The 14,506-nt window shown below is 31.9% G+C and overlaps 1 protein-coding gene across 1 annotated transcript in view; it reads right to left on the reverse strand.

The window, feature by feature from the left end:
- Positions 1–14,506, reverse strand: part of Ufd1 (ubiquitin fusion-degradation 1-like) — a 42,409-nt gene that overhangs the window by 11,472 nt on the left and 16,431 nt on the right. Inside the window, exon 5 of the mRNA XM_072526048.1 lies at positions 11,923–12,180. Within this exon, the coding sequence (XP_072382149.1) occupies positions 11,923–12,180 (258 nt within the window). The remainder of the gene's footprint in view (positions 1–11,922; positions 12,181–14,506) is intronic.

Here is a 14,506-nt window from a genome sequence, read left to right on the forward strand (position 1 = left end):
ACTAAATTGGTCATATCTTAATAGTAAAAATGTGTTTAAGGCATTAAGTACGTACACCTGTTCCGCGCTTAGCTACTCATTTGGTATTATAAAGTGGTCAAAAACGGATATAGAGGGTATTTAGCGGAAAGTAAGAACACTTCTCACAAGGTCACAAAAACATCATCCACGCAGCGCAGTAGAGAGAACAACATTACCGCGGTATCAAGGGGGAAGAGGACTTATGGATATAGGTGAGCAATTGGATAAACAAATTGCTAATTTAAGAACTTATTTTCAGGTACATGCTGAAACATCTACTTTATATCGGGCAATTTGCGCAGTAGATGATACAACGCCGCTTAAACTGAGGGAACAAGAAATACGCATAAACCACCTAACCCAGCAAGAAAAAATGCGCACCTGGATGAGTAAACCTCTGCATGGGCGACATCTCAATGAGATCAGCCAAGAATATATCGACAATACAGCGTCGAACTACTGGTTGCCATCAGGAAAGATGTTTCCCGAGACTGAGGGATTCCTACTTGCCATTCAGGATCAGGTTATACCAACTAAAAATTACCTGAAATATATTGTTAAAGATCCTCAAGTCCAAAATGACAAATGCCGATATGGATGCCAAGCCCAAGAAACCATCCAACATCTTACCGGTGACTGCCAGGCATTTGTCGGTACTGATTATAAAGAACGCCATGACTCAGTAGGAAAGATTATCCGCCAAGAACTAGCTGACAAACTGGGACTTCTCCAAACCGACCATCTTCCTTATTATCAATACGTCCCTGACAGAATGCTTGAAAATGACAACTACAAACTATACTGGGACCGCACTGTGCTTACAGACCAACCAGTGGAGCATAATAGACCGGATCTCATACTAGTTATTAAAATTACTAGGCAAACAACACTTATTGATATGGCGATACCCAACACCAATAATTTACGTGTTAAATACAACGAAAAGATCGCCAAGTACAGAGATCTAGAAATACAAATCAGGAGACAATGGAGAATGGAAAGTGCCCAGACAGTATCTATTATTTTATCTACTACTGGTGTTATTCCCAAAAACCTCCTAGAGAACATAAAACAGCTGGGTCTAAATGAAAATCTCTATAAGACCATGCAGAAAGCTGTACTCCTCGCGACGTCCAGATGTGTACGAAAATTTTTGGGGGATACTTCAACATACCAAGTCACCTAGGGCTCGATAACACGAAAGGAGTCGCACCAGAGCTCAATCCTTTTGATACCGTAGGTATCTGGGATGAGTGAATTTTTCCCTTAGAGGGAGTGTGAGGGGAAAATCACAAACACTGTGATTTTCTGGTAATATCAGTAGTATCGTCCGCAGGTATAGAAAAAAATTAAGATTCATTAGATTCAATCAAAAAAGATAATCTATTAAATAATTTTGAATTGTTTCTGACAATCCCGTAATCTGACAATCCCGTAAACACCCTTTCTATTTTTTTAATATGATCCTGGATTTCCTGATCGCAATTAACTGTTAAATTAAAAATTTCTTTATATCTTTAAATCTATAATTATGGCTCTCATCCCGACCTCGAAATGCAAGTTCTTGTTTTGCTAAAATAATCGTAACATCGATTAAATATGATAATAAAAATCTTCTTTTTTTTAACTTCTTCATTATATAACTTATTGGATAAAGTAATATGTCCACCTAAAGCACTGTCAATAGTTTGCGTATTTTTTTCTAATCTTTTTAAACCTAAGCAATTATTTAAATGTTCTTTCGAAGATTCATGTTTTTTGACACTAGCTGATAAATTTTTCAAATCTGAATATTCCTGACTCACCCAAACATTTTGCTTCAAATTTGAAAGCAGTAGATAAGGCCAAAAAAAAGTGATTTTCTAAATAAAATTTGTAAATTTGGCAAAGGCCAGCACATTACAATAATTTCTAATCTTTCTTGATTTTGGTGCTCTGAAAAAGGTGTTTTAAACCAACTGCAGATTAGATTGTTTAAAATATTCATTTTTTATTAGATACTTAAATTTACCTGCTTATTTACTTTACTTTTCATAAACAAATTTATATTGTCCTAACTATTTAGAAAATACTTAACCTCCCAGTAAAAAACAAAAAACAATTATTATAATTTAAGTGTTATAGTTATGATTAGAACGAAACTTTCCGAAACTCATCGAAGGCGGCCGATCGAGATTTGACCTAATAACAGGATTAATACTGAAAAATCTTCCGAGAAGAGCATTGGTCATGTTAACTACAATATACAATAGTGCATTCCGACTTATATATTTCCCAATCACATGGAAATTTGCGCAAATAATAATGATTCACAAACCGAGCAAACATCCAAATAAAACATCATCCTATCGACTGATAAGCTTGTTATGTCGGTATGACCAAAATCATTGAAAGACTACTACTTAATTGTGTCTAAAAACCCTTAATTTTGCAGTAATTTATAAATGTTAATAACTTTGTTTTTGCATAATGACATTATGTAATTAATAAATTATGAAAGTGTGCTAAATTTCACATAGATCAACCAAATCGTTTGTATTATTCAATTTGTTTATCTTGAAGAGCGATTACTCGCCCAGACAGTCACTCTAGAGGTATTCTGTAAATCGAACTCGATTATAAAAAGGTTCATTTTTAAGGTATGTATTTAAAAAAAAATGCATCATTTTATTAAATTTGTTACTAAAAATCAGTTTGAAAAAGGGATGACTTTTTAGCTTATAAACATTTATAATTACTTTGATATTTTTCATGTCGCACGCTTGTAAGTAGCCTCAAAGAAAAGCTCGTGAAAAATCACACTTTTCAAAAAACAACAAAACCTTCTATGACAAATAGGAACCAAGACAACGTTTTTTTAATATGTCTGTTTAATAACATTAAGAGCTGAAAATTAAACAGATTCTAAACGAAGATTTAAATAAATTTAATGTAGTGGTAGTAGTAAAATAATAAGTGGTATAAACCGGGAAGGGGTAAAAAGTTTCAAGTCTTTAAAGTGATGGTATTTCGAAAAAACATACAACAATCATAAAAAAAATATTGTTTATACTTCTTAGCCACTTATCTTCATTAAATGAAATTATAATAAAAGGAATTATTTTGTAGCAAAAAAAGCTATAAAATAACAGAATTAAATATATTTTATAAATTTATAATAATTATTATATATTTATATAAATAATACACAATTTTGAAATTTAAAAGGGAAATTCCCAGTGGTTGGCTGCATAGCATAGTTTAAAAAAACTTACAATGAAGTAAAAACTTTTTATAAAATGGAATAAAATTTTATTATTAATTTTTAAAAATGATGCAAAATGGATTTATAAATTTTTTATAACGTTTTCGATCCTATCAGATCATCCTCAGTAAAAAACGTCTAAATAGTATTTAGAAATAGCCACATAGTAAGGACAGATGACCCTTAAATTACATAATTTGAGTACCTAACATTATAATTAATAAGATACTAGGTTGATGATACAGGATTATATTTTTTAAGGGAACATACGATTTCCCAGCTCGAAAAAGGGAACCTTATGCCCTGAGAGGTAACAACCAACTACAGTTGGTTGAATAAACAAATTGAATAAATTATAAACTATTTGGTCGATCTGTTTTAAATTTGGCACAGTTTAATAACTTATTAACTGCCAGAATTTTGAGCAGTTAGTAGTTTGAGAAAATATTTGTGTATTTTTAAATATTTGTATAATATTTTTACGTGAATTCAGTTCAGTTTTTTACTTTTGACTGGTCTACCCCAGTCAAGAAAAAAAAAAGCTGAAACAATCTTATACTGGTATTTACAGATTCTAAAATATATATGAGGGAGACATGTGACAAGATGGATATATGAAACACATGATTGACCCATGATGAATTAAGTGAAGACTTACAGAAAATTTTGATTTGTTTTTTTTTAAATCGTAAAAAGTAAAAAAAATAGTTTTTCACTATAAATATTTATACATTTTATAAAAAAATAGTTCAAGAAAAAGTTGTAGATCATAAAATGTTCTTTTATGCTATTTTGAGAGTTTCCAAATTAAAATCCATAAAGAAATATCTGAGATAATTTTATAAAACCCTGATTTTTGCAGTCATTATAAATGTTAATAACTTTTGTTTTTTTTTTGCATGACATGTAATATAACTGCTCAAACTGTACTTGTACTCATAACTGTACTTGCCCAAACAGTCACTCTAGAGGTATTTGAAAATTCCAATTGATTCGTTGAGGCTTCATTTCTAAGGTTTATTAAAAAAATCTTAATAAAATCGCATAAAAAGATGTTATTAAATTAGTTATTAAAAACATTTTGAAAAAGGCTGGTTTTTTAGCCAATAAATATTTCCATTACTATTTTTAACGGGAATAAGCCACAATTTAAGTTTATTTTTGACGCTTCGATTTTCACTTCGGACATCGTTCTCAAAATGAATTAAACAAATTTTGTTTTTTGTTACTTGGTAAAAAATTCTTATAATTTAAATTTTTTATTGTCATTATCATTTTAAAGTCACCACTTTAAAATGTATAAGGTATGTCTGAATTTTCAATATGAATGAGTCAGATAAAATTTAAATTATTAGACGAATTTTGCGCCAAGAAACAAAAAACAAAATTTGTTTTATTTATTAATATTTTGTATTTTGACAACGATTTCCGAAGTGAACATCGAAACGTCAAAAACAAACTTGTCTGAAACTTAAATTGTGACTTTTTTCCATTAAAAATGGTAATTGAATTAGGATTCTTCTTCTTCTTCAGCCTTAAGTACCAACTTTGGACATAGGCCTCCCCCAAATCAATCCAGTGTCCTCTATTTTGCGCCACTTGCTCCAAGTTGTGTCCTCCGATCTTCTTAATATCATCAGCCCATCTCATTTGTGGTCTTCCTCTGCTTCTTTTTCCTAACCATGGCCTCCACTGTTGTATTTCGTGGTTATCTCTTCAGTCGGGCATTGTGTCCTGCGAAGCTCCATTTTAATTTGGCAGCATGTTCTCCTGCGTCTTTTACTTTCGTTTTGATTCTAATCCATTTTTTTGTTTTTTTTTTGTCTATAAGTCTCGCCCCGAGCATTGATCTTTCCATCGCTCTTTGTTCTTTTACTATTTTATCCATATTGGACTTGGTGAGTGTCCACGTCTGTGAACCATACGTGAGTATAGGGAGGATACACTGATCGTAAATTCTGGTTTTCAAATACTGTTCTATTTTAGGGCTTTTCAAGATCCAACTCAGTTTTCCAAATCCTGCCCACGCTAACCTTATTCTTCTGGTAATTTCGGCAGTTTGGTTTTCTTTGTTTTAGGATGATTTATAATTGAATTAGGATGCCACAAGAAAATAGCTTCAGAACAACAATAAATATTTATAATAAATTTGACATTTTTATGTCACATGCTTAGTAGTAATATTACATGTCATTATGTAAAAAACAAAGTTATTAACGTTTACAAAATACTACAAAAATAGTGTGTTTTATTTGAATCATTTGTCGCTAGAATGTGTAAGAAACGTTTTATAGACAAAAAAAATTTTTTTTTCACTTTTTAAGATTGTTTAAAAAACAACAATGCAAAATCAGCTGTAGGACTTCACGGATTTTTCATCAGCTACCTTTGATATACCATTTAGAACCTCCAAATGTCTCTACAAGATTTTTTCAGCTTTTTTTCTTCCTTGACTGGGGCATATGGCCAACAGACTTAATAAATTAAATACACGATCTAATGTAAAAAATATAATAGGAGGGTTGCAATAGGACAGCTTTTCTCTCACATATTTAACACTCAATCTATTTACTTATAGCTTCGATGATGTAATAAAAAAAATAATTTACGTAACAACGTTATCTGAAATGTTACGAAGTTCCTTAATTATTTCTATTAACATTCCAGCTGTCATTTTTTGGTCAAAATTGATATAGATTTTTTCAAAGAAGCAAAAAGACCTCTAACCATAACTACCTGCATTTGTCTGTGTGGACCCAAAATTCTATCTTTAGTGACATCATATTCTTCAACAGATTTTATTTTCACTTCATCGAATTGCAGCACAACTGTCGTAAAATTTTCTCCACCTAATTTCATCATTAACGTCCTTCAAGAGGCCTTTACGAACACTAATCTTGGAAGCCCATTTTCTTAAAGATGATAAAGCAGGTAGGTGATAATGCAAAGAATTTTTTAAAAAGAGGTAACATTTCTTACTGTAGTACCTCACAGTAAAAGTTCTAGATATTTCTTCTGTAGCCCGACAAACTCTCTTCTGATTTTCAGAGAAAAGTGCAATTTGGTTTGTGGTTAGCACTTTATTTAACAAATTTTCAGCTATTTCAGATTTCTTTGATTTTTTCTGAACATTCATATTTTTTTATTTGCAGTACGTCAACTGACTTGTTAAACCTTTTATTTTCATTTTACTCTTTTTCTTCAAATTGAAATGATCTGCTATTAATTTTTCATACTTGTTTAATAATTCGTTTTATTTTGCTTCAAATCTACTTCAGGCATTGAATCTATATTGTCACCAGCTTTTTCAAAAATTATTTCAGATTAAGTAATAGTATGTTGATTAGATCATCATCATAAGGGGCGCGACAATCTGTTGTGGATCTTGGCCTGCCCACAAAGAAGTCGATTCCTGGCAACTTCCCTCCATCTTCTAACTAGAATCTGTAGGTCTTCTTCCACATCATCCATCCATCTCATTCGTGGTCGTCCTCTGCTTCTTGTGCCCTCTGGTTTTGAAAATGTTAATCTCTTCGTGTATTCGTGATCTGACATCCTAACAATGTGTCCAGCCCATCTAAGTCTCTGCACTTTAACGAATTTCACAATATCTGGATCGGTGTATAACTGATATAGTTCAAAGTTGTATCTTCGATGCCATAGCCCATTTTCATTTAGGGCCCCAAAAATCTTTCTAAGAATTTTTCTCTCAAAAATACCAAGAAGTCTTTCATCATTTTGAAACAAGGTCCACGTTTCAGCCCCATATATTAAAACCGGTCTTATTAATGTCTTGTATATATTAAGCTTTGTTGCACGTTTTATATTTTTATTTTTTAAATGTTTCTGGAGACCGTGAACAGTTCTGTTTGCTATTGCTATGCGTCTTTTTATTTCGTTCCTTGTCGCGTTTACTAGCGATCCAAGATATGTAAATTCTTTGACTTGCTCAAAGGTATGGTTGTTAATTTGAATTCTCTGTTGCATATTTCGAGGGTTTTTAGAAACCAATAATGTTGATTAGATGTAATATTCAAAATATTTGAATCAACCTTTGTAATTTTTGCTACAAATTGCTTTCTGTTTCTAATATCTAATCTACCTTCACTAATAGAGACAAAAGGTATGTCAACAAAGTATTGGAACTGCAGTTTTCTTTAAAAGGCGTTTAGTAGGTAAACCTAAAATAATTATTTACATTAAAAATTATTATAGGCATTTTATTGCTTAATGCATTTTACCTAATAATTCATTTTGAAGATCTTCTCTCTCTTGCCTCTCTTGAGGCTCTTCTGGATCCATTAACCCATTCATATCTTATAGTTTTCGACACTAAATGCTTTCCTTTTGGAAAACTGTGAAAAATAATAGGCATGTCCTTAGTTTTTACACTCTTAAAATTATTGTCACAACCATATATGGCACATCTATTACCACCCATTTTTATAAACAAGAAGATCGAAATAAATAGAAACAATAAACAATAATTAAATAGTCTTATGGCCGTTAAATCGCTAGTACAACAAAAAAAATGGGCAGCACACACAACTATTCTATAGAAAATAATAAGAAATGTCAACCACGAATCTCCAGCCTACGTCACATTCAACCCAAGCATTTTTCTTACATTAGACCATAGAACAGAATCTATCATTTTAGTTAATCGTTCTTGGATCAAGGGTTGTCGTCAAGGCCATAAACCATTGCCGTACGGATGTAGTTGAAACCAATAAGAGATTAATTTGTTTAGTTACATACACCTACTTTAAAATGAAAGACCCCATGAAATTAAAAACTCTTAACACTAATAATAATAAGAAAATAGAAAGCACGAATTTGTAAAAGTTGTATCTTATGCAGATAATTACCTGTATTTTCGTTCCGTTATTTAATCTTTTCACGAAGCAACTGTTCGCTTTTAATAGTCGTACTATTTTTGGATTTATAAAGCATATCTATACAATTACATTCATAGAATACTTTGTCTCATTAGGGAATAATCCTTTATTAATAAAGAATTTGATAAATTTGATAAGTCCGTGTTACCAGTTAGCAGTTCAGGCCATGCATTAAAATGGTATCATCGTTTTAACTTGTTGCTGCTACGCTAAAAAACGGCGCGTATTCTCTGAGAGAAAAAACTATTGTGTTAAATGTTTATGACTTACTTGTTCATCAACAACTTTTAACAAGGGTTATAATGTAGTGACTGTGTGCTCCGGTATAACGGGTGTTAGTAAAGGAACCATTTACAGATTTGTAAGTGAAAAAAGGATACAAGTCCGAAAGGCATGAAGGAAAACAACCAATGGAAATTGATGACTTTTATAGCTTCGTTCTATTTAAAAAAGGAGATTCCTATATTGGATACAATATTGAAGACAATAAGAGATAATTCTACTCACTTTGGCCGAAACAAGTTATGGAAATTACTTAAAGAAATCGGTTTTTGCTGTGAAAATCAAAGAAAAAAACATATATTGAACGATACAGAAGAGATTGTTTGTTGGCGAAAGCAATATTTGAGGACGACGAAAAGATTTAGATTATAATCTCGATCAAACCTTTATTGGAGACGGTCGCATACATTAATTTTTAATACAAAAATATTTAGTAACCAGTTTTTGTTCGAAACTATATTGTTAATTAGTAATATTAACTGTCAGTATTCTATAAAAACGAATTTAATTAAAATAAAATAAAACAAAATTAAATTTAATTGTTGGAGATGGATTTTAATGGATAACCGTTTGCTGACTTTTAGCTCATTTAAAATTGAAATATTTATCCTGTGGTCGGTCCACGGAATTCGTAACATTCTTCTCCTAGCAAATCTAATGTTATGAAAATACAAAGATTTCAATCTAAAACTCTAGCTTCTATGTTTCCCCTGTGATTTTTGACAGATGGCAGATGGCAAAATTAAATAAAACTGAGCTTTTAGAAAATTATAGTAACCAAAAGAGTTAATAAATAACAATATAGTCAACCAAGAATTTTAAACTGTCCTGATATATTTTCGAAAATATACATGTTGTGTTTTTATCCTGTAACGAGTTTTTTCTATATTTTCTATAACCATGAAGCGGAAAAATTTATTTGATTCAACATCATCAATCCATTTTCTGTAAAGTATGTAATATAATATTTTTAATTTCTGGATTGTTTTCTTCACTAATATTGTAATTATAGCCTAGCATCTGATGATTTTCATGACTATGAAACGAAATATAATGCATTGGTTTAAATAAGAACACTCTAATGGTCTTCTTTTTTTCCTTATCCAACTGCAAAGCCAATAATATTAACGATTTAGTGCGTAACTGGTCAGTTGTAATCATACATCCTGTATACAATCACATATAATATATATATATTTATATATATAATATATAATGTGTATGTGTGTGTGTGTATACAGGTACATCGCATTTTTAAATCTTACCCACTCTTCTTCCATTGTTTATGTTGTTTAATGTTCATTGTCCATCTCTTCCTCTAGCTCCTCTATGTATCTTATTTTCGTTGATTCTTCCCTTGGTTTAAAAATTTTAATTATTTCTTTATGTTCTCTTTCCTTTCTATATATTTTCTTTTGCTGTTGAATGTAGTTTCTAGTAGATAGTGGTTCCGAAAGACTTCCGCGTTTAGTATAATTAAAACTAGAGCTAATATTAATACTATTACAAGAATAAATATTACACCCAACATCCTCTTTGATGTCTTCATCGGGGCACCCGAGGTATCAGTCTCCCAAGCCCCCAGATACTACTACACTGATCACTAACCAATGCATTACTGGTACTGGGAACAGAGGAAGGTTCATTTATACCGTTGATGGTGACGTAGTTTGGGTGGAGGTTGGCATGGGTGTTAGCGTGAGGATTGGCGCGGAGGTTGTTGCGAACATTTCTAAACAGAAGAATATTGATAGGCGGGTGGAGCGTACGACATTTTCTTTATGAGAGGTCACCATAACAAAGGTAACTGTATGCCATCATCATATTGGTCTTTTTTTTTAATTTCTATGGCTTTTGGTGCTATTTCAGAGATGCAGGGATGTGAATTGTGACATATACGTATGCTTTATAGATTACCAGAAGGCATTTGACAGAGTAAAACATGACAAATTAATGACTCTAATGCAAGAAATTGGAATTGAGAACAAGGATCTTAGAATTATCAGAAACATTTACTACAATCAAACGGCCAAAATCAAAATAGAAGACCTGTTAACTGATAAAATTGCAATAGAAGGTGGAGTACGATAGGGCTGTATTTTGTCTCCATTGTTGTTCAATATTTATTCTGAATGGGTATTTAAGGAAGCTTTAGACGGTTGTGCGAAAGAAATACTAATAAACGGTGAATGGTTGAATAACATTAGATATGCAGATGACACTATAGTTTTTGCCGATAATCTGAATGACTTACAGATATTAACAAATCGCATAACGGACATTATGGAAAGCTCAAATGTAGTTTATAGAATACCATGCGAAAATTGTGATAAGTCATACATCGGACACATATCTAGAAATCTAATAGGCAGACTAACATCACATAAAAGTGACTTTAGAAATAATAAAAATACGTGTGCATTAATTGATTATGCAATTAATAAGAATCATTCATTTAATTTCAATGAAACTAAGATATTAAGACGTGAAAACCAATTAAGTAAAAGAGAATTCTTGGAAATGGTATGCATAAATAAATATCAATTAGACATTAAATGGTTAGGTTGTATAAACAATTAATTGAATACAACCTAACCATTTAATGTCCAATATTTTAAGCTTCTTTACACATTATAACATTGACTGCTACATGTCTTTTTGAGGTAACACGTGTATATCGACTTTTCTATGGATGTTGGTTTTTCATGATGTTCTTTTTAGATGAACTGATGATGCTTTCTGATTAAAGAGCGAAAAGTCTTTAAATAAATAGATGAAGTAGCCAACTTCTTTGTCTTTTTTCTCCACCTTTTGACCGAAAAAACCCACCACTCTTCGAGTGTTCCTTAATTTATATTGAATTATCGGTCGTACTCCTTTTCTCGATGCTTTCTATATATATATATATATATATATATATATATATATATATATATATATATATATATATATATATATATATATACAGTCCTAGTCAAAAGTCCGTTCCTACCTCGTATCTTTTGAACGGTTATTGTTATAATAGTGAAATTTGGAGGGAGATAATAAACAGACGTAGGCTTCTCAACTAATCATAACAGATGACGTAATAGTGATGGATGACGTTACAGCGCCAATGTGACAGATAATTTTAAATAGGACCTTATGGCAAGTGATACCTCATTTGAAAGGTATTGAAAATACCTATTTAGTCATAATAATTTTGTTCGAGTGTAAGCTCATTTTGATGAATAAATTAAATAAATACTAAACTTGAAGTTTGGCATTCAATTAATAAAAATTCTAACGTCCGTCTTTGATTATTTGACAAAAAAGTTGACGTTTGTCAATTCTCTATAGTTGTTTTTAGTTTACAAAAGCGTTTATAGCTCAATATTTAATTTCTGTTTCTGATTAGTTTAATCAATTCTCTAGTTATTTTTAGTTTGCAAACGCGTTTATATCTGAACATGCTATAACATAAAATAGATACAATACCATTCTCCTGATGAATGTTAAGTTGCCTATTTGGTAATCATAATCTGGAATTCCTCTCACATAAGTTGGTTTAGCCACTGAACTATCAGCTCCGGAAGTATCTTTACGCTTTTTGCCATCAAGTCGATTTCCTGCACCTCTAAATGCTACAAATCCAGAAGGTTCTGGCATTAAATCTGCAGGATCTATGGCCATTTCTTCTTCTTCCTTTTTGACTTGTTCGGGTTCTTTGTATCCAACAGGAGCAGCAAATTCCACCTATAAAAATAACTACGGTTGAAAAGCCCAAAAATGTTTACCAAAATAATGAATAGATCCTGTTTCCCCTATATTATCTAAATAAATAATACTATTTAATAAATAAAACCCAAGTAGGTAATATATGAACAGATAGGCACTGTAAAACAAAGTTTGAAACTGAATACAATTCTTCAAATAACTGTCAAGAAGCCAGACAGTAATATACTTGCAAATTGGAAACCTAATAAATTAGAAATATATTGGAAATTCCTATGTCCGCTCTATGCACAATACCATTACCATTCACAACTTTTAATATTCTTTCAATAGATGTGTGGTCATATATACGTTTATTGGGGATTCCGATGTGAACTTTGTTTAGGCCTAACCTAAATATACGGGGCGGGGGGCAACTTTAAATGGGAACAACCTTTTTTACGCACATTTGGGTTCTTCATGAAAAAATAAGTGACTTTTATTTTACTAGAAACGGTCTATCTCGAGAAATACGCTTCTAACTGGAAAACTAAAAAACACGTTTTTATCATTTTTCAAAAATCTATCAACTATAATCAAACACGACCCCCACCAGCACCCTCTGGAGTGTGGCGGGGGCAACTTTGAAACCTTAAATAGAAAACCTCATTGTAATTGTAGATTCGGATTCAACGTGAAAAAGTAAACAAAGTTTATCTGATTTTTTTTTCATTTGCAATAGATGGCGCTATAATCGCAGAAAAACAATCTATATTAATAAAAATGAATCGCCGAAATGTTTGTACGGGCATCACTTCAAAACGACTACACTTCAGAACGACTGTTTGTGTAAGATAATTTTCAAAAAATTGTACGGAAAGACATTAAAAACAGTTTTTCTGTAATTTTAAATCACAATATAACTAATAGATGGCGCCATACTATGACTAACAAAGGAAGCTATAATTAACAAAATAAATAGAGAAAGGCCTATATTTAATAAAAGTACCTTTATTTTGACATATACGCATACGCAGTTGTGCGTCCTTTATTACCTTACTTTAATAAAATAAATTCCGCCTGTATTTAAATTAAATACAGACCTGAACTTTTATTTAAAGATCTCTTATTTTGACTTAACCTGTCAAATTACGTGTAGAGAGAAAAAAGACGTCTAACTTTACTTATATTTATAAAGATATTTGACCAAATTTGTTGTATGTTTTGATGTATTTAATAAATACTGTTTATCGTATTATTATAATTCTCAATTAGTAAATGTTCTACATTATACAGATAATACACTTCTCCAAGAAATTAACGCACCACTTTGAAATATTAAAATATTTTATTAGCGTTAATAAAAATTTCCATTGTAATGTTATATTTTGCAAGCCCCTTGTGTATGCTATTCGTACACTCTATATTTATTGACTGTGTTTTATCGCTATAGTTTTTTTTTGCAACAAAACAAAAAAAAGCAAAAAATGTACTTATTCTATAAATATACTAATTTCCAAGTGTTCAACGAATTTTATTCGGCTACTGTTTAATTGTTGATTATTGTTAATTGTGTTTATTAGGGAGCGTCAATCACGTAATTTAACCCAAGATGAATGTGCCCAGGCAGTGATACTGTCGGAAGAAGGTTGGAGTTACCGGAGAATTGGTTGTCGGTTTAATGTGTCCCACATATCCGTCTCACGGGTATTAGAAAGATTCCTCGAAACAGGGGATCCTACACGCAGACCAGGGCAAGGACGAAACCGGATAACTACCCCTATTCAAGATCGATTTTTAAGAATTTCTGCTCTTCGACAACGTTTTGTAACACATCGAAGTCTACAAAATCAGCTTCGAGACGTGCATGCTATACAAATTAGTACTGAAACTGTTCGCCAGCCACTTAGGGAATACAACTTAACACCTAGGATTGCCGTCCGGGATCCTCTATTAACTGCAGAGTATCGAAGGTGGAGACTACATTTTGCCAGAGAACACGTTAATTGGTTAGAGGCTGACTGGGAACGAGTGCTATTTACTGATGAATCCCGATTTTGTTTGTACAATAACAACAGACGTGTTCGTGTGTTGCGACCACCCATCGAACGATATGCTCAGTGTAACTTCTCACACACCGGATTTTTGGTGGAGGATCCGTTATGGTGTGGGGTGGTATTTTTTTGACCGCACCTACGGACCTAGTGGTCATAGAAAATGAAACTGTTACAGCTGAAACGTACATATTGGAGATCCTGGAGCAATATTTATTACCATTCGCTCCTTATGTCGGTGAAAATTTCTTACTAATGCAAGATAATGCCAGACCTCACGCTGCACATATCGTCAGAAATTATCTAGAAGAGGT

Source organism: Diabrotica undecimpunctata, chromosome 3 (genome assembly GCF_040954645.1).
Source record: "Diabrotica undecimpunctata isolate CICGRU chromosome 3, icDiaUnde3, whole genome shotgun sequence".
NCBI lineage: Eukaryota > Metazoa > Arthropoda > Insecta > Coleoptera > Chrysomelidae > Diabrotica > Diabrotica undecimpunctata.